At 50.1% G+C, this 26366-nt stretch overlaps 1 protein-coding gene across 1 annotated transcript in view; it reads left to right on the top strand.

Annotated features, from left to right (window-relative positions):
• Positions 1-5220: 5220 nt before the first annotated feature.
• SCD5 (stearoyl-CoA desaturase 5) overlaps positions 5221-26366 on the top strand; it is a 34089-nt gene continuing 12943 nt past the window's right edge. Inside the window, exon 1 of the mRNA XM_050895759.1 lies at positions 5221-5436. Within this exon, the coding sequence (XP_050751716.1) occupies positions 5277-5436 (160 nt within the window). The 5' untranslated portion in view covers positions 5221-5276. The remainder of the gene's footprint in view (positions 5437-26366) is intronic.

The following is a 26366-nucleotide window of genomic DNA, read 5'->3' as shown; positions in this document are numbered from 1 at the left end:
ATTCCGCTGCAGCCCGTGGTGAGACAGCAGGCTGTCCCCCTGCAGCCTGTGGAGGTTTAACGGCTGAGCAGAGATTCCCCTGCAGCCCGTGGAGGACCCCACGCCAGAGCAGGTGGCTGGGCCTGGAGAAGGCCGTGACTCCGTGCAAAAGCCCACGCTGGAGCAGTTTGTGGAGAACTGCAGCCCGTGGAAAGGACTCGCGTTAGAGAAGCTTGTGGAGGGCTGACCCCCATAGGAGGGACCCCACGCTGGAGCAGGGGAAGGGTGTGAGGAGTCCTCCCCCGGAGGAGGAAGGAGTGGCAGGAACAACATGTGGTGAACTGACTGCAACCCCCATTCCCCATCCCCCTGCACCGCTGGCAGGGGAGGAGGTAGAGGAATTGGGAGCAAAGCTGAGCCCGGGAAGAAAGGAGGGGTGGGGGGAAGGTGTGTTTGTAAGAAATGGTTCTATTTCTCATTAGCCTACTCTGACTTGATTGGTAACAAATTAAATTGATTTCTTTTTCCCCAAGTCGAGTGTGTTTTGCCTGAGACCATAATTGGTGAGTGATCCCTCCCTGTCCTTGTCTCCACTCACGAGCCTTTTGTTGTATTTTCTCCTCCCCATCCCACCGGGGGGGAGGAGCGAGCGAGTGGCCCTGTGGTGCTTTGTTGCCAGCTGGACCTAAACCACGACACTGACACACAGTTGTGTTGGCAGAGAGTAACCTGTAACCTCCTTCCTCCCAGCAAGACAGAAGTGTCTTTGCAGCACAGAGACGCCTGTCCCCATCAGTGGTAGGAATTTGCCAGGGAGATATTCACAGATGCATGTCACGGGCAGCATTTCTCACCTCAGTGCAGATGATGGATGAGCCCTCCCTCGCTGGCGAGGCTGCAAGAGGATGTATGTTCACTTGCAGGGTGTGCCGAAGCAATACTCGAAGTCTGTGCCTATCTGTTAAGCAACCTGGTGCAGCATTTCAGCCAGATTCAGAAAGGCGCACTCTGTCCCAGGGGAAATCACATGCTTGCATGCTGCCTGCGAGCGGATTTGAGCCCGTAGTCCAGTCCTGCCGCCCATCAGTGAGATTTGAGCAAGAGCTGTGCTGAGACAGAGTGAGACTCATTTGAAGTTAGTTAGCTCATAAGATAGCACCGAGGGCTACGTACACGTCACCCAGACCACAGCTAAATGTCAGGTGCCTCTTTCACCTGCACAGAAAAGGCATTATTGCAGCAGAGGCGGCCAAACTCAGCGAGCAGACGAACACACGTGACAGTGGAAAGTCCAGCTGGGATTGCCAGCAAAGGCAATATATGCAGAGGAGAGGGAGGCTGTAATCTTTCTCGCCTTGAGTTCTCATTTCCAGCATGTCTGCAGTCACTACAGCTTCACCATTAAGTGCAGCAGACAAAACCAAGCAGTTTCCAGATCTCTAAACTACACTCAGGCAGTTTTTTCAGACTTATACAGCCTTCACTTTTAAAAATATGAACTCTGGAGTGTTCACTGAGAAAATGTCCTTTTGTGTTTGTTGCTGTTTTGGTTGCAGCTCCTCAGGTTTCTTCTCTAGGCTATCCTGGCTCACTGAATGTTTTCCGGTGTTTTTTACCAAGGGAAATAGGAGTCAGATTTGCAAAGTTTTTTCTTTGCATCTCTGGGTATTATTAGCAAGACCTTAGCCCAGCAGTCCAGATCTCTGTCTGTGGCATGTAGTCCTGACATCATCATCTACGTAGCCAGGCAGCTTTTTAAAAGAGAGGAGATGTTTTCACAGCATCACATCCCAAGATGTGCTGCTGCCCACAACCACTGCAGCGAGCCTGGGACAAACGCTGACGCTGTCACTGAAGCACTACTGCCTGAGCAGTGGTTTCTGGGGTCAGGGGAACAGTGATGGGCTCCACTCATGAGGAATGACATTGTGCAATGACACTCTCAAAGGGGTGACTTTGGTCTGGCTTGGGCTTCATCTGCTCCTCCACTGGGACCAGGAACTCCATGAGCAGTAGGGACCTCTCTGGTCCCAGGTGGGCTAGGTACACGATGATGTCCCCCTTCCAGTTTTGCTGCTGCACTTGACAAGCTTTCTCTGCATGTGACTGGCTTTGCTAGGACAGGGGCATGAGGCCTTTTCCTTCACAGAAGATACCCAACAGTGTCACCCTAAGCATCAGCGCTCCTGCACCCAGAGGACATCCGGCCACAACAAAGCATTTGTCATGTCATCTTTGTTCACCTGCTTTCCATGCTGCGTTGGCTACTGTGCAAACAAACTGCTATGAACTGGAGATAAAAGTAGGATATGAAACTTACAGTATTGTGTACAAAGGTAACATCGCATGTCGTGGTTTAAGCCCAGCTGGCAACAAAGCACCACGCAGCTGCTCACTCGCTCACTGCTCCCCCGCCCCCCGGTGGGATGGGGAGGAGAAAAATACAACAAAAGGCTCGTGAGTGGAGACAAGGACAGGGAGGGATCACTCACCAATTATGGTCTCAGGCAAAACACACTCGACTTGGGGAAAAAGAAATCAATTTAATTTGTTACCAATCAAGTCAGAGTAGGCTAATGAGAAATAGAACCATTTCTTACAAACACACCTTCCCCCCACCCCTCCTTTCTTCCCGGGCTCAGCTTTGCTCCCAATTCCTCTACCTCCTCCCCTGCCAGCGGTGCAGGGGGATGGGGAATGGGGGTTGCAGTCAGTTCACCACATGTTGTTCCTGCCACTCCTTCCTCCTCCGGGGGAGGACTCCTCACACCCTTCCCCTGCTCCAGCGTGGGGTCCCTCCTATGGGGGTCAGCCCTCCACAAGCTTCTCTAACGCGAGTCCTTTCCACGGGCTGCAGTTCTCCACAAACTGCTCCAGCGTGGGCTTTTGCACGGAGTCACGGCCTTCTCCAGGCCCAGCCACCTGCTCTGGCGTGGGGTCCTCCACGGGCTGCAGGGGAATCTCTGCTCAGCCGTTAAACCTCCACAGGCTGCAGGGGGACAGCCTGCTGTCTCACCACGGGCTGCAGCGGAATCTCTGCTCCAGCATACCTCCTCTGTCTCCTTCTTCACTGACCTTGGTGTCTGCAGAGTTGTTTCTCTCACATCCCACTCCTCTCCCCACTGCAGCTCTTCATCATCCTTCCTCTTCCTTCCTCCTCCTCTCTCTCTACCTCACCAGTCTTTTCCCCTTCTTAAACAGGCTATCGCAGAGGTGCTACCACCGTCACTGATGGGTTCAGCCTTGGCCAGAGGCAGGTCCGACTTAGAGCCAGGGAAGCTTCTAGCAGCTTCTCATAGGAGCCACCCCTGTAGCCCCTCCCCCATTACACAAACCCAACACATCGCACTAATGCTGACTGGTGGCAGAGGGAGCCTTCACGGATGCATTCATCAGTGACTCAAATTAGTTGGAAATCTTGTAAAGCAGTTTCCATGTGTGTTTGCCTCTTGCCAGGGTGGCAGGAATGTTTGTGGAAGGCAGCTGCTAGGTTTCAGCGCCACTTGCATCTGTGTGAGCATACAAGACTAACATCAATCCCGTGCCGTGCTGTGATAGCCTGCAGAAGCCGGGTCAGGACGAGTGTTTTCATCCTGCCTTTCCAAAGAGACGTGCTCTCCAGTCTCCATATTTCCTTACATGCTTGGTAGCATTCCCGTTTCACTCACCCCAAGCCCTGACCTTCCTCCACTAAACACTCAGGGCAGCATACCTGCACGAGCCACGGTGTGCAGAGGTGAGCTTGGGCTATGTGGTTTGCTCCTGTAAGCCTGAGGGTCACCCACGGTGTAGCGTGCCCAGCAGCAGCCAGGGAACAGCCGGTGTGTAAGGGATGGGGGCTTCTTTCTGCTCTCAGACACTGAGAGATGGAAAAGTCATTAAAGGACGGAGTCCTCCCCATGCCTGCCCCCAACATCATATGGCAGAGTCCTAAAAGGAAAGCAAGTATCACATGTTAAATCAGTAGTAGGTACGCTTGAACTCAGCCTAACAGTTGACCTTGGGCACCCAGAGGAAGTCTGAGCAGGAAAGCACAGCGCAAGTTTAATCACCCCCTTCTGGGGTCCTGGCATAGCGATGGAAAGACATTGTGGGCTATAAATCAGGGGAGGAGCGGGCACCAGCCAGGGCCAAGGGCTGCTGACACGCCTGTGCAGCTCCCTCCTTCCCTGCTGTCCTCCCAGAAACGTTCAAAACTAAACAAAATGCATCACAGCCAAACGTTTTATCTGGACTTAGCGTCTGTTTCCCACCTAATGACTTAAACCCTCCATATGCTCCTTGTGCAAGATGTTCCCTGCTCCGCAGCAGGTGAAGCGCCTCACTAGTAACAGTGAACTACTTTCTGCCTGCCACTCCTCTGCATATCTGGGTCATCCTTCTGACACGGGTGAACTCGCCATTAACAAACTCCACCCTGGCATCCCAAGTAATGTGGGGTCCTTCCTTTCCCGCAGCGACTTGCAGCGGGAGGCCATGGCAGCATGGGGGGAACAGCATGCCCAGGAAACCACATCTGAACACTAAAACAATACTGCATCCGTGGTGGGACAGAGTAAACAAAAAGTGTGGCACACTCTTCCTTCAGGTATGCACTGCTGATAAAAAGCATGCCATCTTTTTTTTTTGGTATTCAATGCCCACCTTCTTACTCCCAGTCAGATAAACTTTATTAACTAGCTCTTGAATATCTGCTCCTCCCTAGCACCAGTGGCATCTTTTACTGCGGTTTCACGGGCTTCCAAAATAAAACGTCGTTGAAATCCATCTCTCTCGGGGAGCGTCTGCCTCCTCACATTCGCAGGCAGTCGGCAGGAGAGGTGCCTGCCGTTCTTCAAGGGCAGCCGCCTAAAAAGGCGCAGGCAGGGCGGATGGAGGCCTGTACCTCTCGGCCATCAAGTGCGGAGCCCCGGCGGACGCCCGCCAGCATCCCTGCTCTCTCTTCGGCGGGCCGGGACCGAGCCCGCGGGAACCAGTTGGGGAGACCCCCACGCGCGCGCGGGGGCCGCTGCGGACACCGCCGCGAGCGACCGCGCGGCCGTTGGGGCGCCCCGAGAGGCGGCCCCTCGGCGGTGCCGGTGCCAGGGGCGCGGGCGGGGGCGGGGCAGGGCGGTCCGCGGCCGCCATTGGCTGTCGCTATGCAGGGCCGGCGGCTGCCCCCCCCGCCCCTCCCCCGTCGTGGTGCGGGGCGCAGCCGGCGGCAGCAGCAGAACCGGCGGCGCGGCCCGGCCGCCTCTAGCCGCTCCCCGGCCGCGCTGCGCGGGGACCGCCGCCACCCCTAGCGCCCCGTCGGCGAGATGGCCGGGTCCCGGCGGGCGGCGAGCAGCGAGGCGAGCACGGCGGGCTGCGGGCAGGCCATCGTCTGGCGCAACGTGGTGCTGATGGGGCTGCTGCACCTGGGCGCCGTCTACGCGCTCAGCCTGGTGCCGCGGGCGCAGCTCCTCACCCTCCTCTGGGGTGAGTGCGGGGCGGCGCGGGGCTGCGCTGCGCCACAGCTGGGGCGGGGGACGAGGGGGCCGGGACCCCGGCGGGTCCTCCGGGGCTGGCGGTGGGGGAGCAAGCCGCGTCTTGTTTTCTGTCTGTTTATCCCCTGTTTATTTGTGCAGTCGCTTCGCTGCGTTTGGCGTGGCGAGTCGCGCGCGTTCGCGGGCAGGCGTGGGCTGGGCGCTCCGCTGAGCGCTCCGCTGAGCGCTGAGGGGGGCGGACACTCCCGCGCTGCCCGGCAGCCTCCGCCGCTTTTGTTCCCGTGTCCGCCTGGCCGCTGTCGGGATGCCATTGCCAGCGCCGCGCCGGGCCGTCGGTTGCTGTAGAAACAGGAGGCACTCTCTCTCCGGTTACATTTATCAGGTTTTTTAGTTTAAAAAAAAAAAAGAGTCAAGCAGCTGATATTTCGGTTTAAAAGTCTGATGAAGAAAGCGTTTGTCTTCCCTTTGCTGCTTCCTCTTGTTACATTATGAACACCCGCGTCTTTCTGCCCCGGTTGGGAGTAGAAAATCACCATGTCCTTTGTCTCTTGGGGAAGGTGATACATCTTCTCATTAGGGAAGATTTAAAAGTCGAGGAAGAGCTGTAAGACACTGGCAAGGAGAAAATAAGCCCAGCTGTGCTTTCCGAGGTGAGGTGGCTTTCTGTGTCTTTGCTAGATGTGAAAAGCTGAGGATTCGGTTTGGGAAAGAGAATATGAAATACAGCGTCTTCCATCCTGCGGTGAGGTCTTTTCTCCACAAAAGAACAATGCTGGGAGAAGAGCTACATAGAAGCACTGCAGTATCGTGCAAGGTTTCTCAGGGTTTGTGAAACTAATAGATGGTGGATGTCAGCATCATTCTTCACAGGGCAGAATTGTGTATCGAGTCTTGTAAATGTGGGTGGCCAAGAGGATGAAAACTTGAATGCTACTTAGAGCTGGTACAATTTCTTGGGTAAAAGGCCTGCTTTGGGGAGCTTTTGAGTCAATGGAGAATGTAGTGGCCCAGGACTCTTATACAAATAGAGGAAAGAAGGGTCTCTGCTGCAGGGAGCTCACAAACAGGGAATTTGTGTAGTTAGGTTGCCACCAGTAGTGTTGAGGTGACTCTCAAAAAGCCCTAGCCAAATGATTTAGAAGTCAGGTTTATTTCTTCTGTTTGAGGAGTTCCTAAATCTGTTTTTCACTGGTTCAGCTTTTGATATTCAGTCTGTCTTAAACCCTTCAAAATAGCCACCATTGTTGTTTGCAGTTGGGAAATGAACCCTTCTGTCAGTTACCGTTCTCTGACAAGTTCTTAATTGGGAAACTGTTTCTGGGTCCCTGGTGGGGACCTGGCGTTTGACTGGCTGCCTGGTTTGCACAAACCGTTACCTGGCTTGAAAGGTTTGGGGGGTGGTTGTGTTTTGCTTAGTTTCCTTCTGTGAGCACTACTCCTCTCCCCTCCCTATTCCTGGTTGTGTTCAGGCTGATATCATAGTTTACCTTGGCTGTAGCTTGATGGTTGGGGAGACCAGGAGAGCCTGCGGAAGCTGCGTGGCCACAACATACAGCCTGCTTTCAACCCTTTTAGGTCCTGTAGCATGTGGGCAGGTGGGCTTTCTTTTTATCTGTTTTGCCTTTCCAAGAAGACAAGTTGAAATCATCTCTGATTTCACTGTGTCTTAATTACAAAACTCCCTAACACTGGAGCCGAAGGATTGGATTACCAATTCAGCCCTCCATCCTCCAAGGTATTTTTTCCTAGTTTAAATTAAACAGATAATAATAAATAATAAACAGGTCTCAACGACTTTGCAACTTAATGCCTTTCTTTCTGAAAGTGAAAGCCTCCCATTTCTTGACATCATTATTTTTAACAGCCACCCTAAAGCAGACCACAAAGTTCTTACAGGAGTTTGCCGGGTGGTTTTTACAGAGGCTCCGCAGCAGGGAGTGAGTGCATTGGCTCCAGCTGTCCTGGCCAGCTGGACACTGTGTGCCGCTCTCACAGCTGGCTGCTGAGGGGTCTGCCCCCCTCTGAGGTGGTGGGCAAGGTGAAAATACAGGATCTGTATTTTCTGCGGGGTCTGCAGAATATGTCAGACAAAAGTAGCTTACTGTCACGCTGGAGACCTATGTCTGAGGTCCCTCTGAGAGACTCTCTCAGGGTAGACAAAAGCAGGGTTGCTGTTGCTTAAGTTAACAAACCCACCTCGCTTCACTCGGGAAGGAGCCAACCAGTAAAGTTATGTCAGAAGGAAGAAGTGTTGATCAGATTGTGTCCCTTGCCCCCCTCAGTTCTCCACGTCTCCTTCCCTGTGCAGACCAGCTGTGAGACTGCCTTTCTGTGGGTGGTGGCTGCCAGCCAGCCTTCGGAGCAGGGCTTGTGCAGCAGCAAAGTTGGGTGGCAGGTAAGGGTGTAGTGTCGAGTAGTGCAGAGATGTGCGCACACTGAAGGGTGCAGATGGAGGAGCTGCAGCCCTCGTTGCATCCATCTGTGGCTTTCTTTTTCTTCCCAAGCTTGCCTGGGACTTGGGAAGCTTCCCAGTGATCTTATGCAAAGCCCTTGCGTTACTCTGTCCCATGCTCCCCACCACTGGTCCCCCATGGGTAAGCTGCAGGAGCAAGTGTGCAGAGAGTGGCTCGCTGGTGCTGAGTGTGACCTCTGTGGTGTCTGGCAGGAAGAGGGCAGCTTCCCATGACTCACTACTGCCTGCTTGGCTTTTTACTTTCTCTTCCCCCGAGACATCCATGTCTCGGTGGGTTCTCGGCTGGGCTGGATTGGGTGCTTCCCTCCCTCTGCGCAGAGTTTGCTTTCCTCCTTCCCACCCCTGAAGGCAGTTGGTAATCCCTGATTCACCACTGCTTGCTAAGTGGAGCTGAAACACCACTATGCCACCTAGAAGACAGCTGTTCAAGCCAAACTGCCTGCTCAGCAGGACTCATTTCCATTGGTAATTTATTGACATTTGTCCAGCTGTACATAATAGACAATGGAAAAATGCTGCCAAGCGAAAGCTCGGCTGGTTGTTTACTCAGGATTATCTCTGCTCCCCTGTTCTCATCGCCTCCCATACTAACACCTTGAGGCCTGCATTACAGCTTCCCGCACCCCCCATGGAGCCGGGGTTGCACAAGGGATCCAACAGCATTCTGGGTGGTGCAGCCACCTCACTCAGGGGGCACTGGGATTTGGGTTATCTTTCAAGGGATGTACAGATAAACAGGTTAAAAGATAGGCTTTCGGGGCCATCCCAGTGCCTCCGTGGAATTTGGTTTCAGTCCAAGCTGAACAAAACCAATAAAATTACTCATGTCAAAATTTTCCATGAGCTGGGAAATGCCTTGACCTGAGAGGCAGCAGATGATATGTGCGAGGCACCGAGCAGCCCTGGGCTGTGCCCATGGGACAGCTGTGTAGCCATCCTGGCACATCCTGCTGGCACTGTGCCTTTGAAATGTCCCCAGCTCTACCAGCCTGACCGCACTCACTGGGGACCCTCTTGCCTTGCTCTTCTCCATGCTGACTTGTAGTTTGGTGCAGGGGTGTGTGGAGAAGACCCTGTTGCCTTCCCCTTTCCCTCCAGATCCAGAGCCAGGCAGCTTGCGATATGTGGTCCCTCCTTCCTCTTGGTGCTTTGCTGTCCGAGTCTGTGCTGTTTCATAGCTGACAGCTGCTGCTTTGGGGCATCCCTGCACTCTGGATTTCCAGCCTTGGAAAGGGGTGGGAATTGTTAAGGAAATGTGCCTCAAGTCTTGTCTGCCCCCAGTCCCACCAGTAGGCTTGCTGGGCATGGCCGGTGGGTTTGGCAGGGTTCACTGGCCATCCTGCAAAGCCCAGAGCATGGTGCAGCCCAGGTGCAGGGAGCTGGCATGTGGATCTTCCCCTTCAGGTCTCTCTTTGTCCACCTGCTTTTGCAGGGCTTTGGGCTTCTGCTTCTTAGCACCCCCTGTAGAGAGGTTTGAAGGGGAGGGATCACCGTTCTTTGCAGACTCACATTGGGAACCGAAGCAGGGTGGGAGCACCTCGCTGTTAGTGGGGCCAGAAACCAGAGAGTGGCATGATGGGTCTGCCGGCTGGGCCAGGCATGCAAGTTCCCCAGGAATGAACTCATGCAAAGGGGTCCTTGTGGCCAGCTGTGGCTGTGGTTCACTGATGGCCTCTTTTGGGTTGGACATGCTGCACCTCCTTCTACAGGCCACTTGGTAGGAAGCTCTGTGCACGGCTCATCCCCTAAGTTTGTAACGTGCCATTAAATGATGCTTCTTAACCAGGAACCTCTTAGAAAACTTAGGAACCTGGAGCAGAACCAGCTGCTCCAGCCAGTTCCATCCTGTTGCAGTCCCAGTGAGGTTATCTGTTTGGGTTAGGAAAGCAAAGCAGAAAACTCTGAAATCCCTGTACAGAGAAAATTACCAGCTTGTTTCACTGCAGGACCCAATGTTTCTGCTGCTAACAGTTTTTTTTGATGGGCTCATGATAGCTTCTTTTTCTTGAAGACTCCGTTCTGGGGGATCACGTGATCTGTAAGGGTCTCAGATCTTGTTTGGAAAAAGGTGCTTTTTGGCCTTCACAGGGGGCTTGTGAGGAAGCACTTAAAGTAGCCAAATGCATTATAGGAAATAGGAAAACCCCACAAAAGATTAAGCTGTTTACCTGCTTTAAAACCTTTTCTTTCAGGCTGCCGAGCATTACTAGTACTAACAGCTTTAAAAACTGGCACAGTCAGGGCCACCCAGAAACCCTGTATCATCTGGATGTGTTTCACGGAGCTGCCTGATAGCCGAGCGGATGTCAGTTCACATGCTGATATGCCTTGCCAGAGCCTGGGATCGGGGAGGAGGATGGCCTTGCTCTAATGGTGCTCATATGGGAAGGGAGGCTTGTTGCTGTTATTTTAGCAGTGTTTAGGAGGCATTTTAGTGCTCTTGAGAATGCCAGATTGATCATGTTCAGCCGTGGCGGGCCCCGTGCCATGCTTACCCACAGCTTTCCCCTGCACTCAAGTGCTGGCTGTCTGAGAGCGCAGACGGAGCGGCGGTGCTGCCCAGCTGCATCCCTGCCAAAACGCAAGCTGCTCCCAGGCACGGATCTGGATCCAAATCCTGCTGCCTGGATCCCTTCAATAAGACAGATTAAAGCAATTGTGGTCTTAGCATTTTGGGTTACCGTGGTGCCTGCAGGGCACCACCAAGATCATCACCTCTTTCTCAGCCCTTCTAGTAGAATGTCTATGTAATGAGGTACATGTTGCTGTTCTGTACTGCAGATGGAAGTTTTATTGGTCTTGCATATTTCAGAAGTCTTTCATATTCTTGAGTGCCATCTACTGGCTTTTTGGTTATTCACTGGTTTTAGTTGTTAACCATTTCTACGCACAGTGTTAAAAACTCTCCACAGACAGCTGTACATAAAAAATCTTAGCTCCAGTGAAGTTCCACTTGGTACCTCTGAGACCTCTGTGGACGAAGGAGAGTGGAAATATTGTCTCCGTTTCACAGATGTGAAAGGGAGACATTTGATTAAAACTTCTCTTACTGTCACTCCTGCTGCCGCTCTGGCAGGAGCACCTCCGGTTCCTGCAAAGTGGTTATGCCCAGGTGATTTCTGTAGGCAAGGTTTTGGGTCAGGAAACAGGTAGCAAATGCTTTCCTCTTAGATACCTCTGCAGAGGTGTCTGTGGCCACCTTGGCAGGAGGGGCTTAATGAACAGAAGGACCTTACCTCGCCTTGCTCCCAGGAGAGATCTCCCGTCTACCAGCTCACAGAACAGTCCTGGCCATGAGCATTGAGCAGCTCTGGGAGGTTTCTGTGGCATACAGGAGGCCAGCCTTGTTGTCCATCAGCTCCTAGCTCTGCCATGCTTTCAGCAGTTCAAGACAGCAGCTGGTCCACTAGATGAGTGGAGAAGAGGTGGACCTTCAGAATGGTAATTGTATCTCTGAGATGCACATGAGCACCGGGTTATAGCCCTGCTTATCTCCAGAGTGGGTTTGGACTGGCTTTTCCTCCCCTGCCCCATTTGAAAGCGTTGTTTTACAGCTGTCTCTCTTAATAGTCAAGTTGGCTTGTTCCTTCCCGCCTAGCATCAAGAGCTGAACTCCCATCATCTCTGATGGGAAGACAGTCTTTTCTCAAACAGTACTTCTCTCCTTAAAAATGACAAGTCCCCTGGAGCTAGAGGTGGCTGTAACTTGCTGTTCCCTAGCATTTCGCATCTGGGAATGGTCTGAGCTCTGTGTCCACTGTAGAGCCGGGGAACACACCCGCCACCTAGCAATGCATAGACATGAGAGTGGTCCTGGGCCTGTTCCAGATCCCGCTCTGAGATACTCTACTGTAGAGGACACTCCTGCCTGTCAGATGTTCTTCCTTCCCCAGTGTTCACTCCTCTCTTGTTTTAACTATTGCTGGAGATGATTCCTTAGGTCTTGTGTGTGAACTTCGCTATGTTCAGCTGAAAGTACGTATTTTGTTCCCCATCTTGATTTCATCCCCAGTGCATTGGTGGTGCTCTGTTTTGTTTCCCTCTGCTTTGCGTGCTGCACGTCACGTGGTCACCATGAACATGATAAAGGAATGGAGAAAAAAATGTAATGTCTGTGTGGGCGCAGAGTGTGTGCATGTTGAGCCCTGGATGCTTGTGATGGCCCTTTGGTCCTGTTGTTCTCAGGAGGTGGGTTCAAGGCACTCCTAACGAGTTCTTGCAGTTGGGCAGTGTGAATGGGTGAGTAGTGAAGCTGTTTGTGTTTAGACACCGGGATGTTCACCCGGCATGAAGTACTGCTGGGCCCTTGGCTGCTCTGAGCCGTGCTCCAGGCAAACCGGAAGAACCTGAAATACTCTTTCCCCTTGACCTGTGCAGTGATGACAGAGATGAGAGCTGGATCCAGCAAAGGTAGATCTCTACTCCTACTGAATTTGACAGGGATTGTTGGCTTCCAGGCTGCCCTCCTGACATTGGGGGGCTGGGAGAAGCATCCCTCTGAAGCAGCCCAGTGAAGGAAAGAGCAGGGGAGGTTTGTTGACACCCCCAGAGCTGGCTGTGTCAAACACATAGAAGCCCAGCCAAGGGCCGCGGAAGCATGAGGTGCCTCTTCCAGCCCTGGCCCGCCAGCTCCTGAGCTGGTGCAGGCAGGCTCTGGGGAGGCAACAGAGATTTGTGGCTCTAGCTTTTTGTCTTTGGTTACATGTGGAGGTGGGGATGGCAGTATACAGGCTCTGAGGACTTTCCATGGGTGAGCCGGGACGGACTTTGCTCCAAGTAGAGGGAACACATCGGTCAGAGTTGTGCTAGCATCAGAGGAAGTCTCAAGGGGCTGGGAGCAGATCAGATGCCACTTCTCCAGCAGATGCCACCAGGCAGAGCAGTGTCAGCCATGCAGACCTGCTTGTCTGGGATTACTGCAACTGCTGTCAAGGAGGCAAAAGCGTTGCGCTCTCCCCTGGCGGGGCTGGGCTGGAAAATGTTGGCTTGCCCACCAGAATTTAGTATGCATCCTCATCACTGCCACTCCGCCTTCCCTCCCTGCAATTACAATTGCACTTGTAATTAACACTGATGTTATAATTGAAGCCAAGCAATTTCTTGCAATCAGATTTTATTTTTACCATGTAGGCTAACAATAAAATGTGCTGCCCCACTGGAGAGCTGAAACATTAACAATTACTGTGCTAAGTAAAGCAAGGCTGGTATGAAAGAGAGGGGAGGGCTGTTTGTTAGATGCTGGTGTCGGGAATCCTGCATGCCATCCCTCTTGTGCAGGGACCTCAGCACCAGGAGGATGGGGATTTCTGGAGGGAGACTGAAATGAAGATCTTTCTTGACCCATTTTTGGCCACTGGCTTCTCAGATGATGATCTGAGTGGCTCAGAATAAAATAACCTGGCCTTGGTGAATGGGGGAGCTCTTCTTGTCTGGATTCTTTCTTTGCCTGACTCTTTGGATCTGTTCTTTGGCTGACTTTGTATTTTTGAGTGTTTCATATCCTCCCCAACCCAGCCTCACTGTAATGCCTTCTGTGCCTGTGGGATCCTGCTGTGTCAGTGGAAGGGGTTGCAGTGTTTGGCTGTTCTTACCCTGCCCTCTGCATCTGGAGTAGTTCACAGGATGCCTCCTGTCATGGCCACACAGCTGGATCTGTGAAGGGACTTCTGCCCAGGCCCTTGGATGGCATTTCAGAAGCAAGGGAGAAGGCACCTGGAAGGGGTTTGCACTGCTCTAACCAGCAGTTGCTGCAGTCCAGGGCTGGGGTGGACATACAAGCTCGCTGTGCCCTCCTGGACACTGGAGAGCTTGGAGAGAAGCTGGAGGCCAGGGTGAGACAAGGTGTTTCTGAGGCTTATTTCATGCTCTTCATAAGTGGAGGGGGAGGATTTGGGATGCAGAAGGGCTGCAGCTCATGTAGAGAAGTGCTTGGGCAGAGCAGCAAAAGCAGGTCCTGATGGGAAAGACTGGAAATAGGTTCTCTGAGCCCTGGCAGCACGTGGGGTGGAGGGAGGGCAGTCCTGGGCTCCCACTTGGTGCCTGTTGCTCTCTTTGGGTGATCCTTCAGGCAGGGCCACTACCAGGGCACTGGAGAAGGGAAGTGTATGGGTGTTGGGTGACAGCGCAGGTTGGAAATGGCAGCATGTCTTATGAAAATGTCAGAAACTCCGTATTTTATAGGGGATTGAGGGTATAAAAAGGGGGTTTTGCCTTTTAATAATTTTTTTGGCCAGTATCATGAGGTTATAACTTCTTTCCAGAATGCATTTAGCTGTAGGTGTGGAAAATAGGACCTTTATAGTCAACTGAAGCAATCAGTTGTAATGGTGGTCGTAGATGATCATTTTCATTCTGAGCTGCTCCTTCCCCTGCTGCAGTCGGTTGGACTTGGCTGCAGCGAGGCAGGCGTGCAAGTGTGGCCAGACCTCCTTGCAAGAGCTATAGCAAGGCTCTCCTTGTTTTCGCTTGGCTTTGGCTCCTACCTTTGATGCAGAGGGATAGACTTGTGTGCTTGAGTTGGCCGAAAACTGCCTGGCCACAGTTGAGCAGGCAGATGAAAGCTGGCCTCCTTATGCAGTGTATACAGGTGGTGGTGGGGAAGTGGGGGGGTGAAATATGAAAAACATCTTGCTGGGTAGGTGGAGGCAGAGACCTGGTGTATGGGCCTTCTCTCTGTGCCAGAGCTCACTGCAGGAGCAGAGCTGGGCTGGGCTAGAGCTGTTTGGGCTGGAGGGGTGCAGTGAGTAGTCATTCAGAGAGGGTGGTGAGCAATTGTCCGTGAGTGCCCCCAGAGAGCTGACAGCATCAGCCTGCCCGCTGCGCTGGAGACAAAGGTGTCCTTCTCTCCCCTGGCACCATCCTCTAACCTGATGGCTCTGAGTAACTGACCTGTGTGCTGCATGTTCAGCTGGATGCAAGAGGGTTGTGCTTCCTAATTTTAATGAGGTGTAGTGCTTGCAGCCCAGCTCTGAGACTCAAACTGCCAGAAGGAGAGAAAACTAGGAGAGGCCATTTTTTGCAACAGGTTTTTCTCTGAGCTCTGTTTGGTTTTGGAAAGGGGAGGAAAAAGTGTAGGAGCTGACAGCATACAAGTGAAGCAGGCACAAAGCATCTGGGCAAGAGGCAGTGATACAGAGGGACAGCAACATTGTCCAGAGTCTGAAGTCCTGAGAAGTCAAAACCATCAGAGCTCTGCTTCAGCAGCCGCTGGCTGGCCTGGGAGGGCACCGGGTTGGAGCAGGGTCTGTCCTGTGCGGTGGATCCTGTTCAGCAGCGATCTGGGAGAAAGGTGCTGCTGCCTCCCCAGGGAATCGTGCCTGGAGGCCCAGCAGTTCAGAAGGGGATCGCTCCCTGCCGAGTCCTACTCCTTTCCTGTGCCCCATGCCTAGAGATCGTAAAAGGTGGAAGCTTTCAGTTTGCCCAAATCACAAGTATGTAGCACGCCACGTCTTTGTTTCTAATAGCTGAGAAGCTGCTGTTCCCTGGCTCTCTGCTTTGGGTTGTCTTGCCAGCATGCACAGCGTGAGCAGTGGGATGAAGCCATTCCCCTGCCATGTACCCAGCTGTGTAGAGGGCAAGCTTTGGCCGGTGATGGGCAGGGTGCTAAATAACTAATCCTTCCTTGAGGCAGAGCTGCCTGCTGAATGCAGGGTTCTGGAGTGCCGTGCTAATGGCTTAACTGCGCTATTTCTTTGCTCTGTCCTTGAAAAAAGAGACAAAATTGGCATTAATTCTTTCTTGGCATTTATAGAGCACTTAAAAACCACCAGAGCCCTAGCTGGCGTGCAGATTGAGGACAACAGTGAGGTCACTGGGAGAGAAGTGAAATGTGCCGATGGTTTTGTGATGATGCAGGATTCAGTGGAGCTGAGAGAGGCTACACATAAGCATCAAAAATTTCAGAGAAATCAGAGCATCTTTCGGCCTTCTCTTTTGATCTAAAAATATATATAAACTGTTAGGCATCTTAAGGCAATCTTCAGTTTCTGGTGAGTTCAGGGAATCTGTATTTGCTTCCTAGGGGAATTTTAGCATTCACCTGAATACTTGCTGTCAGCCGCGATTTCCATTGCTCTATTGGCTTTATTTATGTCACATTGGCTGCAGCTGTCAATGTGAATGTTTCTGCTATTCCATCCGGAATAAAGTCTTTTGTATATTCAGCCAAAAGGGCTGGCTCTGGGGAATGTTCCTGAAAATGCATAGGCAGGCATGTGCATCCAGGCAGAGACAGCCTGGATTTCATGAGCTGGTGATGGCAGGGCCAAGGGGATGCAACAGATGGCTTCTCCTGGAGCTCCTCCACCACAGTACAGAGGGGTAGGAGAAGGGCCTCGTCTGAATTCATCTTCTCTGCAGCTCTAAAACTCTGTCTCCCCTTTGCCTTTGATATGCTTCCTCTTATCTCTTTCTCTCCTGGCTCAATATAGAGTAGCTCAGAGAATGTGTAGATCTAATTTTAGATGAACCCACTTCTGGCCTGAGATTTCACACGCTTGGTCTTCACAGCAATGCACGGCTTCCCGTGAGAGCTGGCATGCGCTGTATGGTGGGCGGCTCAGGGAATTGGTGCTGCTGCATGTCAGTGCTTTTTAATTCTCAGTTGCTAGTTTGAATCCAGCCCGAGGTGCTTTTGATGCCAGCCTTTGATAGTTAGCAGGGCTCAGTGAACAGTGGGTTGGCCAATTGACTCGGTCTGCTAGCAGAGAAGTGTTTCCTTCCCAGAGACCCCAGGGCCAGAGCACTAATTCAACATTTCTTCTTGGCAGCAATTTAGGGACTAAGGTGGAAAATTTCTCCCTCCTTAGTAAATACAGTTCCAGGTCAGGAAGTGAGGCTTTTTTGGTGGGATGATGTGGATTAAGTGCTGTGTTACTGCTCCTCACGTCTTTCTGTTGTGGAGGAAGAGATCTCCAAGGTTGCCCTGGAGGGTGACAGAAGTAGAGATGTGTACTGGAGACTTGATATCCTAGATCTAATAAAGCTGCATGTTGACCCTGGCCCTCCCACCAATGCAGTGCGTGACATCAACCAGCATTTTTAAATGAGATGTTTAGATAGACCAAGTGTTGGTCTAACCTGGCGTAGGAAAAATTTCCTTTCTGAGGGCAGACACAGCGTTTTAAGAAAATATATCCCAAAACTTGTTATCTAATGATAGCGCAAAAACACGTTGTGGTACCAGGGACCATGAAATTATTGGCTGCATTTCTGGTCTGAGCCCTGATGTTGAATCAGGAGAGAATCTTCTACCACTCTCTGTGTGCATAGTGGAGTGGAGGATCTCTGAGGTGTTCAGAAGAGGCCAAGCATGGTGCAGCTACTGAAATGGATGGCAGTGCTGCCCTGAATTTCAGTGGGAATGGAGTTAGGCACCACTCAACACTACTGGAAGTGGTTTCCGTGGTTTGGTCAGATTAGCTGATGTGGTTCATTAGTCCTAAATCTGCCACTGAATAACAGCAAAAACCCACAAGTGATGAAGAGAAGGCAGATGCAGGATATGCAGATGTAATTTAATTTTTAGAAAGGAAAAAATGCTAACCATAAGATACAGAAGTGTTACATATTTATGGCGATCAGTCAGCTTTGCGATGCTTGCTTTGTGCTTGAGCAACTCGCTGTTTGTATTTCTCATGCAGTGCTTGTAGCCTGATGGAAGACCTTGGGTTTTATGTGTTCAGTTATTAAAATTCCCTAGCAAGCAATTTTGATCTGGCTGAATAAGCAGAGGTAAAATGCTGGTGTGGAAATGGACAAATGTTGCATGTCCATCTCTGTTATTTTTAATCAAGTAGTTGTTTTTACAAGTAAGTCAAGTTGTGGTATCCCTTTATATACAGGGATGAAAAAAAATGGCCTGTGCTGAGATGAAAATTTCTTGCCAGGCTTTGTCACACAGAGGTTTGCCTGAGACTTTGCTGGCTACTCCAGCTGTGGAGAGAGTATTTCCACCAAATGGTGTCATGTCACAAAATGTCTTCATCACGCAACAGCATTTTTAAGGTCAGTTGTTTTCAGCTGCCCTATTGTTGAAGAGGTAACAGATGTCTACAGGTGTTTGTTAATTTTTCTTCCCCAAGGAAAAGATGTGCTTTCTTGGCCATTAGTGTCACTGGAATTCACATCTTCTTAAGAAATTACTCCCTCCTGTGTCCGTGGGATTTTGCCTCCTGATCCTTGAACTGCTAGAGACACAGTGTGTGTGCAAAAATGTATAAACCTTTGCTGAATGTAACTTCAAGCACTCCCACCTGGGGCTGGGAACGTGTCAGACCTTGTAGGCTAAACAGTGTTGGGAATGTCATCGCCGAGCAGTGAGACCTCCAGCAGAACCAGGGTGCTGTATGCTTCTGAAGCTGTCCTCAAAATGATGGCAGTAGGAGAGCTAAGGTTTTCCGTGATAGCAATTAAAAGCTGAAGACACCACTCAAGGAACAGTTCCCTGAGCAGATATAAAATAACACTGCAGGTTGGTTGCGAGCAGGGTTTTGCATCAGGGGGCTGGCAGGAAGTGGCCGTGGGCAGAGGCTGTGACACAGAGCTTGGGAGAAAGGCAACCGCAACCAGAAATCAGATGAACTCTGACAAGAGGTTCTAACAGAGTGTGTTTTTGTGGCTGGAGTATGCAGATTGCTTCTACCCTGTTTCTCACCACGATGAGCACGCTGGATGTTTTTCTGGTCCGTGTTTCATTCTTGGTGCTCCTGGCTTTCTTCGCTGGCTTGTGATCTTTCCGTCTGCCAGAGCCCTCGCTGAGTGGGATGCTGTGGGGAGGCAGAGGAAGCGCTCAGCAGTCTGAAGAGGGATCTGGCAGCCCCAGCTGCGGGTCCCCTACCTGCTGACTTGCGGCCATGGGAACAGCAGCTGCCAAAATCTGTGTTAGGGCTATAGCTGTCAGTGATAGTGGCCAGTCCTAAGAGAGAGCGATGCTCGTGCAGCTTGTTCTGAGCTCTCTGCACTGGGCTTTGCACCAGCACAGGAGTAAATGGGGCTGATGTCCTCAGAACGAGACATAAAACCAAGGCCCTGACCCTTGGTGGCTGTCTTGATCCAAGATCTGTCACCTTCCTGGTAAGAGCAAGTGTGATGATAACTCTGGGACAGCGTCCAGCCTTGGTAATTACTTTCCACATACTCTGTGCAAAATGCCACATCTTAAGTCCGCCAGTGTGCAGGCACGACTAGTGCAACAGTAACTAAGAGTAACTGGGCTATGTTGTCTTTTTTCCCCTTTTCAATTTTTTTTTTTTTTCCTTTTTGTCTCCTCTGAATAGCAACTCCTGTTACGCCTGTTGGGAAAAAGTATTGGGCTAGGTGAGCCACCGTTCTGATCTCATAAGGCATGTCATCTGTCTTGTTTGGAGTGGCAAGCACTTTCCCCTATATGTTTTTCCCCGTTGTTGGTACTGGTGAGACAGAGGTGGTCTGGGAGTTCCTGCCCTGCTTCCTGGCACTTGATGTAGTACATGTCATGCTGGCTGACCTAAGATTTGTAATCACTTGACTTAAAACTGAGTCAGTGATTTGCTGCATCAGGATCAGAAAAACATTTGTTGCATTTTGTAACATGCAAAAAAGCTCAAATGTTCACAAAGCTTGCCTAGTCCCAAAGTCTGTTTGGAAAATGGGGCTGTGGTGGGATCTGTTTGGTAGAACTCGCCTAGACTAAACTGCGAGGATGAAGGCTCTCCAGGCTTGTGTCAGGTTCAAAGTAGTCACCTTGCGATGGTTGAATGTAGTGTCCAAATCCCTTACTTCTATAAGGGACTGAGAGGTTTTTAGCCACGTATGAGAGATGCCAGCAGTGGGACTGGCAAGGGCTGATTTCCTTCCCTGCTCCTGGCCCTGCTATCCCTCCTCTCCTCGCTGCCCCTGCACAGGCAGGGATTGTGGGCACTGCGTGTGAGTTGGTGCCAGACTCCACATGTCGCCACCCCACGGGAACAGTCGTGTGACGTTATTCTGTATTTTAAAGATGTTTTATATATTGACAGTAGCGCCATTGTGAATGTGCAATTGATTTTGTTTCAGCACTACTATTTTTATGTCTGATATTTTGTCCCTCAGAGATAAATGCGATTTGCTCCATGTAACTAGGTTATGTTTGACATTGGTAACGTGCGGATGGTTGCTATCTGACACAGTGTCTCCTTGTAATCTGTGCCTAAGAAGGATGTCCAGTTATCTCATCTCTTTCAGGAGCCAGCATTGTCTGCTCAGATGTGCAGAGTGAACCCAGTGCTTGTTGGACGTCTTGTTTTGGTTGATTTGTTTTTCTTATAACCAGATAAAAGTCAAAAGCAATCTGGAATCCGCTGGATTCTCAAACAGTAAATACATATCATGTTTCTAATGTGGTCCCAGGTTTCAGAAACGGAAGAGGTTCTAATTTTGATATGCAGCATACAACAGAGTTGAAATTTTTGGGGGGAGAGATGTGCTCCAATTTAAGCAACCACTTAGAGCAGAGGATGATTTCCTGATGCCTGTGAAGTAGCTACAGACTGTGGCAATATCCCCCCATATCTTCATAAGAGATCAGTCCCCTGGACACTCAGGTTTTCAGAAGAGTTTGGCACTGGGCATAGTAAAGGTTTTCTGGAAATCCAGTCATGGGGATAATGAGCTGTTCTGAAAAAGGTGGCTCAAATGTTTTATGCTGTGGATCTCCCATCCCATCCATTTTTAAACGATTTGCCTGGTACAGTTTTCATTGCTTCTCTCTGACAGTGAGATGATACCTCTGTGCCTGCTGTTCAAAATCACACTGATGTCTTGCTGCCTTATCATATTGCACACTGAGAATATTTTATGAGCTGTTGGTGATCCTCCTTGCAGGCTCCCGCTTCCCCAAGCATCTCATCCTTGTTGCAGATCCCCGTCTGCAGTTATCGCCCCCTGAACTACATTGCTTTGCTTTTTCTATCCAGGCAGATCTTTATTTTGAGCCTCACTTTCCCTGTTCCTGCGTGGATCCTTTTGTGTTTCTTAGCTTTCTCACTGCTGCTCCAAATTTAGAATCATCTGCAGTTGTAATTAATATGCTGTTTGCCTTTGTTTCAGGTCATTAATAAGGATGTTGAATAAAAATCTGCCTATTGATTCTGGCATGTTCCCATAAATAGCATCTGTGCCCAGGCACAGTGTACTTGGAAGCCTAGCAACCCGCCAGCTCCCCGTTTGCACAGTAGTTTAACGTCGTGTATCTTGTCTCTCTTGCATCCTCTCCCTGTCCCCGTGCACTGGTTCTCTCTTTTGTCCTTTTGCACAGGCTTACTTGTTGTTTTCTCTTCCCCCTCTTCCTCTTTGTTCCCTCTCTCAAATGCTTCTCCCGCTGCTCCAGTTCAGAAGCGTTTTGCTTATGCTGTGCTTTATTGAGTGAGCTCGCGGTTGGAAATGCTCCAGTCAGACCTTATACTTCTGCAGGGTGCCAGCGGGGAGAGCGTGCTACCTGCCCAGGGGAGTGATGTGGGCGGGCCCCACTCACCGTGGAGGCATTTCACATCGGTTTACTCCATTAATGCATGGTTTGTGTATTACAGAGCTTGCAGGGAGGGTGTCAGAGGCAGTGGAAGAAGGAAGTAAAATTCCTAGGTTTGAGAGTAATTCTGCCTTGAGGTCTTGAGAAAGAGTAGGGAGAAACAAGGAGGAACCCACTTAAAACCTCTACTCTGCTGGGTTAATCATCCTTCTTTGAAACAGATCCTGGTTTACCATCCAGTCAAAGGCAGCTCTGGGCTTGGTGTTTGAGTTGTGCAGAGCCCAGAGATCTTGGCACAGGCTCTGCTGTTTCAGGTACTTGCACCCAGGTCTCAGACTTCTCCCAGACCTGCAGCAAACCCTAAACCTGCCTGCAGAGTTTTGGGTCTTAATTGGGATGGCATTTAGAGCTGTTGGCTGGGGACATTTGTTTTGTATGTGTTGGGGGTAGTGCTCTGGCCCTGGCAGAGGGCTCTGGCCGGTGCTGCAGCCCAGCTGCCTGCGCTGAAGGATCCGGCTGGTAGGGTGAGGAGAGCAGAGCTACCTGCTGGGCCTTTCTGCACAGCTGTGGGGTTGTGATGGGCACCTGGATGGGCATAGCTGAGGACAGCTGTGAGCATGTCTGTGACCATTACTGTAAAAGGAGGTCCAGAGGGTACATTTCTAGGGAATTGTCCTGAAGCCAGCATGTTCAGATAAATGGGAGAAAAGTGGGCTTGACCAAAGCTAAAGCTCCTGTAATCATTGCTTTGAGCAGACAAGTGATTCAAAGCAAACCATAGCCAGGTGAAATCCTCTAAAACTATGTAAACTTGGAGCTCCACCACCTGTCCAGGCCAAGCTAGCTCTTGCTCTGGGGAGCAGCAGGCATGGCACACAGTATTCCCACACCATCCTAGGGGCTAGGGAAGGTAATTCAGCTCTTGTTCTGAGTAAATCCTTGAAAGACAATTTTACAGTAGCAGAAGCCGGAGTAAAGGCCCAAGAGGGCCCTGCAGACCTGTGGAGCTCCTTGCCATGCAATGCCACAGTATCCAGAAGACGCAGAGGTATGTGAGGATGACACGTGCCTAATAACATGGGTATCTACATTAACAGAATAGATCTGAACTCTTACACTGAACATGGTAATTGGGAGCTGATGCTGCGAATGAGCTGCTTTTGGGTCCACGTGTCGCAGGAGAACCCTACTGCGTACGCGTAAGGCGGACTGCAGAGCCGTGGAGTCAGCGCTGGGATGTGTTCACAGCCCAATGGCACACTTCAGCTCCATGCCAGCCAGCTGGCTCCCTGCCAGTGGCTCAGTGAAGCAGATGCTCCACGCTGCCTTCAGTCCATGAGTGAGGCAAAACTGAATAAACTATCAGAAAATGGCTTGAAAGGATCTTCCCCCTCTCCGTCTGGCTTTAGTATGAAACTGAGGTGCACAGCTCTAGCTTGCTTTTCACAACACCAGAAATACTAGCCTTAAACCCACTGTCTTTCACAGATCTGTTCATTGGCTGCTATGTTTCCTCTCTTATCCCAGGTCTCCAGACAGCTTTTTCTGCTGTGTTAGCTTTTGCTGTTTCATTTTTTTTTTCCTCTTGAAGTCCTCATTCCAGTATTTTTGTTTGTTTGTTTCTTTTACATTTGTATTAGCGCGACACAACCTTTTGTCAGGTGGCTTCAGAGCTCCTGCTCAGGCTGCTGTACTGTTGGTGCAACTCACATGTGCTGGCTCTCTTAGATGCTGACCCTGCCTGCCTGACAGCTCTGTGTGCTCTATCCTCAGGCTTGTGGCTAGCGAGTCCTCACCCAGCCCTTTTCTAGCTCCATCTTCCTTATCCCTCAAGCACCTCTCATTACACAAGCAGCCCTCTCTGTGCAGTCAGTACTGGGGCTGGCTTGGCCTCCTGGTGAGGACAGCCCCAGGGAAATGCCTCTTGACCTCCTAGATGGGCATCTTGGGGAGGTGGGGATGCTGCCAGCTTGCTGTTCTTCCTTTACATCCATCATCAATGGCTGCTGACAACCTCCTCCGCCACACTCCAACACAGCTCTCCCAAGCTGCGCTCCTGCCAGCCCTGCAGCACTGGTTGAGGGGAGGAAAAGCAGTGTATTACTCCTCAACAAGATGGTCATCTGTGCTCTGAATTCAGAGTCTCCGGTACTTGTGGTGGCCTGTGATCATGTGTGAAGCCAATATATATGGATAGCACAGCTCAGTTTTCAGTCTGTAGGTTAAGTTTGAAATGCTGTGGTTTCCTTGCAAGTGTGATTTTTGCTTTGACAAGTCAGCCCGGTTACAGAGTTAGCTCACTAAAACATGCAGAAGACTAATATGGCTATTTTAGCAGATTCCTCTTTGTACATTAAGTACCTCACTAAATCAAAAAGAACTGTATCATTAACTGTTTGGATTCCAGGTTGTTTATTGGTACTTTTCTTGTGTTTTTCTTTTTTTTCCCCTTTTTCTGCAATAACTGTGTTTTCTAATTCTTTATTACTTAGGAGACCTGTTTAGTTACAGGTCTAAGAGGAAGTTTTCAATATAAGGGGAAATTGCTATTAACTGAGCTGCTTTGCTCCACAGTGTAATCCTTTTGTGTTTCATGGAGGTGTTCACCCCACACACACACTCCCTACCCCCCAAAAATGAGCCAGGTAGGTTAGTAGTGGCTCTCTTCTCATGTAGTTACTGTAGCTGTGCATAATTAATGTAAAATGCAATGGTTTATAGTCTGATTTTTGGTTAGAGTTCATAATTTATTCTGCAAAGGAAAGCTTGAGACCTATCTTTACACGGCAAATATTTGTCATCTTGGCTATTTATACATTGGGAATTAGTGGCCAAGTAATACTTTCAGGCACCCTAATTCTTCCAAGAAGCACAGAAATCCAATATCGCTGTACAGTGCGTTTGTCTGACAGGATTTGTTTCTGCTCTGGTTGCCAAACTCCTGAGTAATTTTGTTTGTTTGTTTGTTTCTGGGGATGTTTCAACCCTCAGGATTTATATTAGGAAAATTCCTGCTGTTATGATTCCTCCTCTGCAAAGCCAAAAAATAGGCATGTTGCGTGGGTATGAGCCCCAGCCATTTTAGCTTGATCACTGTGGTAGTTGCTGGGGCTGGCAAGTCCCTGGAGGGCTGGAGAGGGCAGGAGGACAGAGCTTGTGGTTGTGGCCCAGGGAAACCCCGGGAAAGCCCCATTTGATCAGGGCAGCATGTTTCTGGGAGGCTCTGAGGGTATTTCCTCAGTCTGTCGCTCATTCTCGGTTGGCCTTCCTGGGAAGTGTGAATCAGGAATGATGCTGGGAGGGGGCCTGGGCTGGGAGGTGCTGTTCAAAGGTATGGACACAGGGTGGCACGTAGACCCTAGGGCAGCCCTCAGGCTCCCAAAATACTGTTGTCCATTCTGCTGCAATGCTGGTGGTGTGGAGTGGGCTGAATGAAAGGGTCTCTGTTAAGCTGAGCTCTATAAGAGCTGAATCAAGTGGCATAAATACCTTGTATTCAGTACAGCTATTCCACGTGGTCTGTATGTTACCTATCACTCAGCCTCTTTCTTGCACTGGACAGACAAGGAAAGCGAAATCAACCTTAATGTTGCATATGTCTCATTCTACCCACTTATCTTTAATTCTGGTTTTAAGCAATCGATCACGATTAAGGTGGATGGATGCCTTGAGAAGCACTTGGTCTACTAAAAGATCTGTTGCTTCGAAGTGGGAGAAAAGCCCCTCTTTGTGCTTTAAGGAAGCAAAGAGACTGCTGAAGACAGGAGATCAGCCCCTGTGACTAGCATGAGGTTAACCAGTCGTAAAGCCCACAGACAATATGTTCTTATAATGATTCAGGACTATAACCTTAATACTTTTATGTTAGCTGGATAATATCAGTATTCTGTGTGTCACATCTGTTTCCACAATTACAGTCATTTGAGCAATTTGGAAGGCCTTATTTAGTGATGTTTCTGCACAGCTCAACATCATGTACAGAAAATGACAGGATCGGTTTTCCCTAACTTTGTAGAAGTCCAAGTCCTTGCACTGACAAGGCATGTGCAAGAACCACAAGACTGCAGCGGAGACTGGAGTGTGAGTTGTAGTGTCTGCATTTTTACTGATCTGAGAGTAATCTGTAAATTCAACAAAATCTGTCAATAAAGTGCAGAGAGAATACATGATTTTCAGTTCATTTCTGTACCTCCCTTCAGGAAGGAGGCAGAACTCTGAATTTGGCGATAGACTTCAGCGCACTGGACATAACTGCACAGATGAGCCTTTTCTGGGAGTAGCTTGAACACTGCAGCCTGCTGAAAAGGAGAGTTGCCTCTTCGGTCATGGCGTCCAAAGCGAGTTTTAGAGATGCATCATCTTTACTAGGACCTTTTGCCTGTTGCATTTTGTGAGAAAGGCTTTGATTTGCTGTGCGGGAGATGACAGGAATTTGGGCCATATACATAATGTGAAACAGTTTGGGTAAATCTGTTTTTGATTGATCCACCAGTGGAGTGGATAAGGTCCATTTACTCCTTCAGTCCACAGGGGTGACAATCAACATGAAATATGGTTGCCATTATTTTACCAAATACCTTTCTATTATATTTTCTCTTAGATGCTGTAATTTCAAGCACTGTGAGTTGGGAGTTAATAGAGGGACACAGTAGACACCCACCTACATACACGTATTTTTGTTTTCTTTTTGCAAAGATAGATGTTTTACATTACATACTGGGAAAAGCTGATTGTGAATTCCTTTCTAGCCACTGCGTGTCTAACAGGGTTCCCTGCTGGACACACTGTTGTACAGACACCTGTAGAAAACCCCCTTTTGGGGATAGGATTTTCTCTTTTTGTTCCAGTAACTCTGTTTAGGTATTTGAAATAGGCTGTTTTAACCAAAACATGTCTGTGTGTGTAGGGTGGCAGTGAGCGCTGGCTAAACAGCAGATTGCTTCAGACCGCACAAACTCATTTGAGG

Source organism: Gymnogyps californianus, chromosome 4, assembly GCF_018139145.2.
Source record: "Gymnogyps californianus isolate 813 chromosome 4, ASM1813914v2, whole genome shotgun sequence".
NCBI lineage: Eukaryota > Metazoa > Chordata > Aves > Accipitriformes > Cathartidae > Gymnogyps > Gymnogyps californianus.
This window is presented reverse-complemented; position numbering and strand designations above follow the sequence as displayed.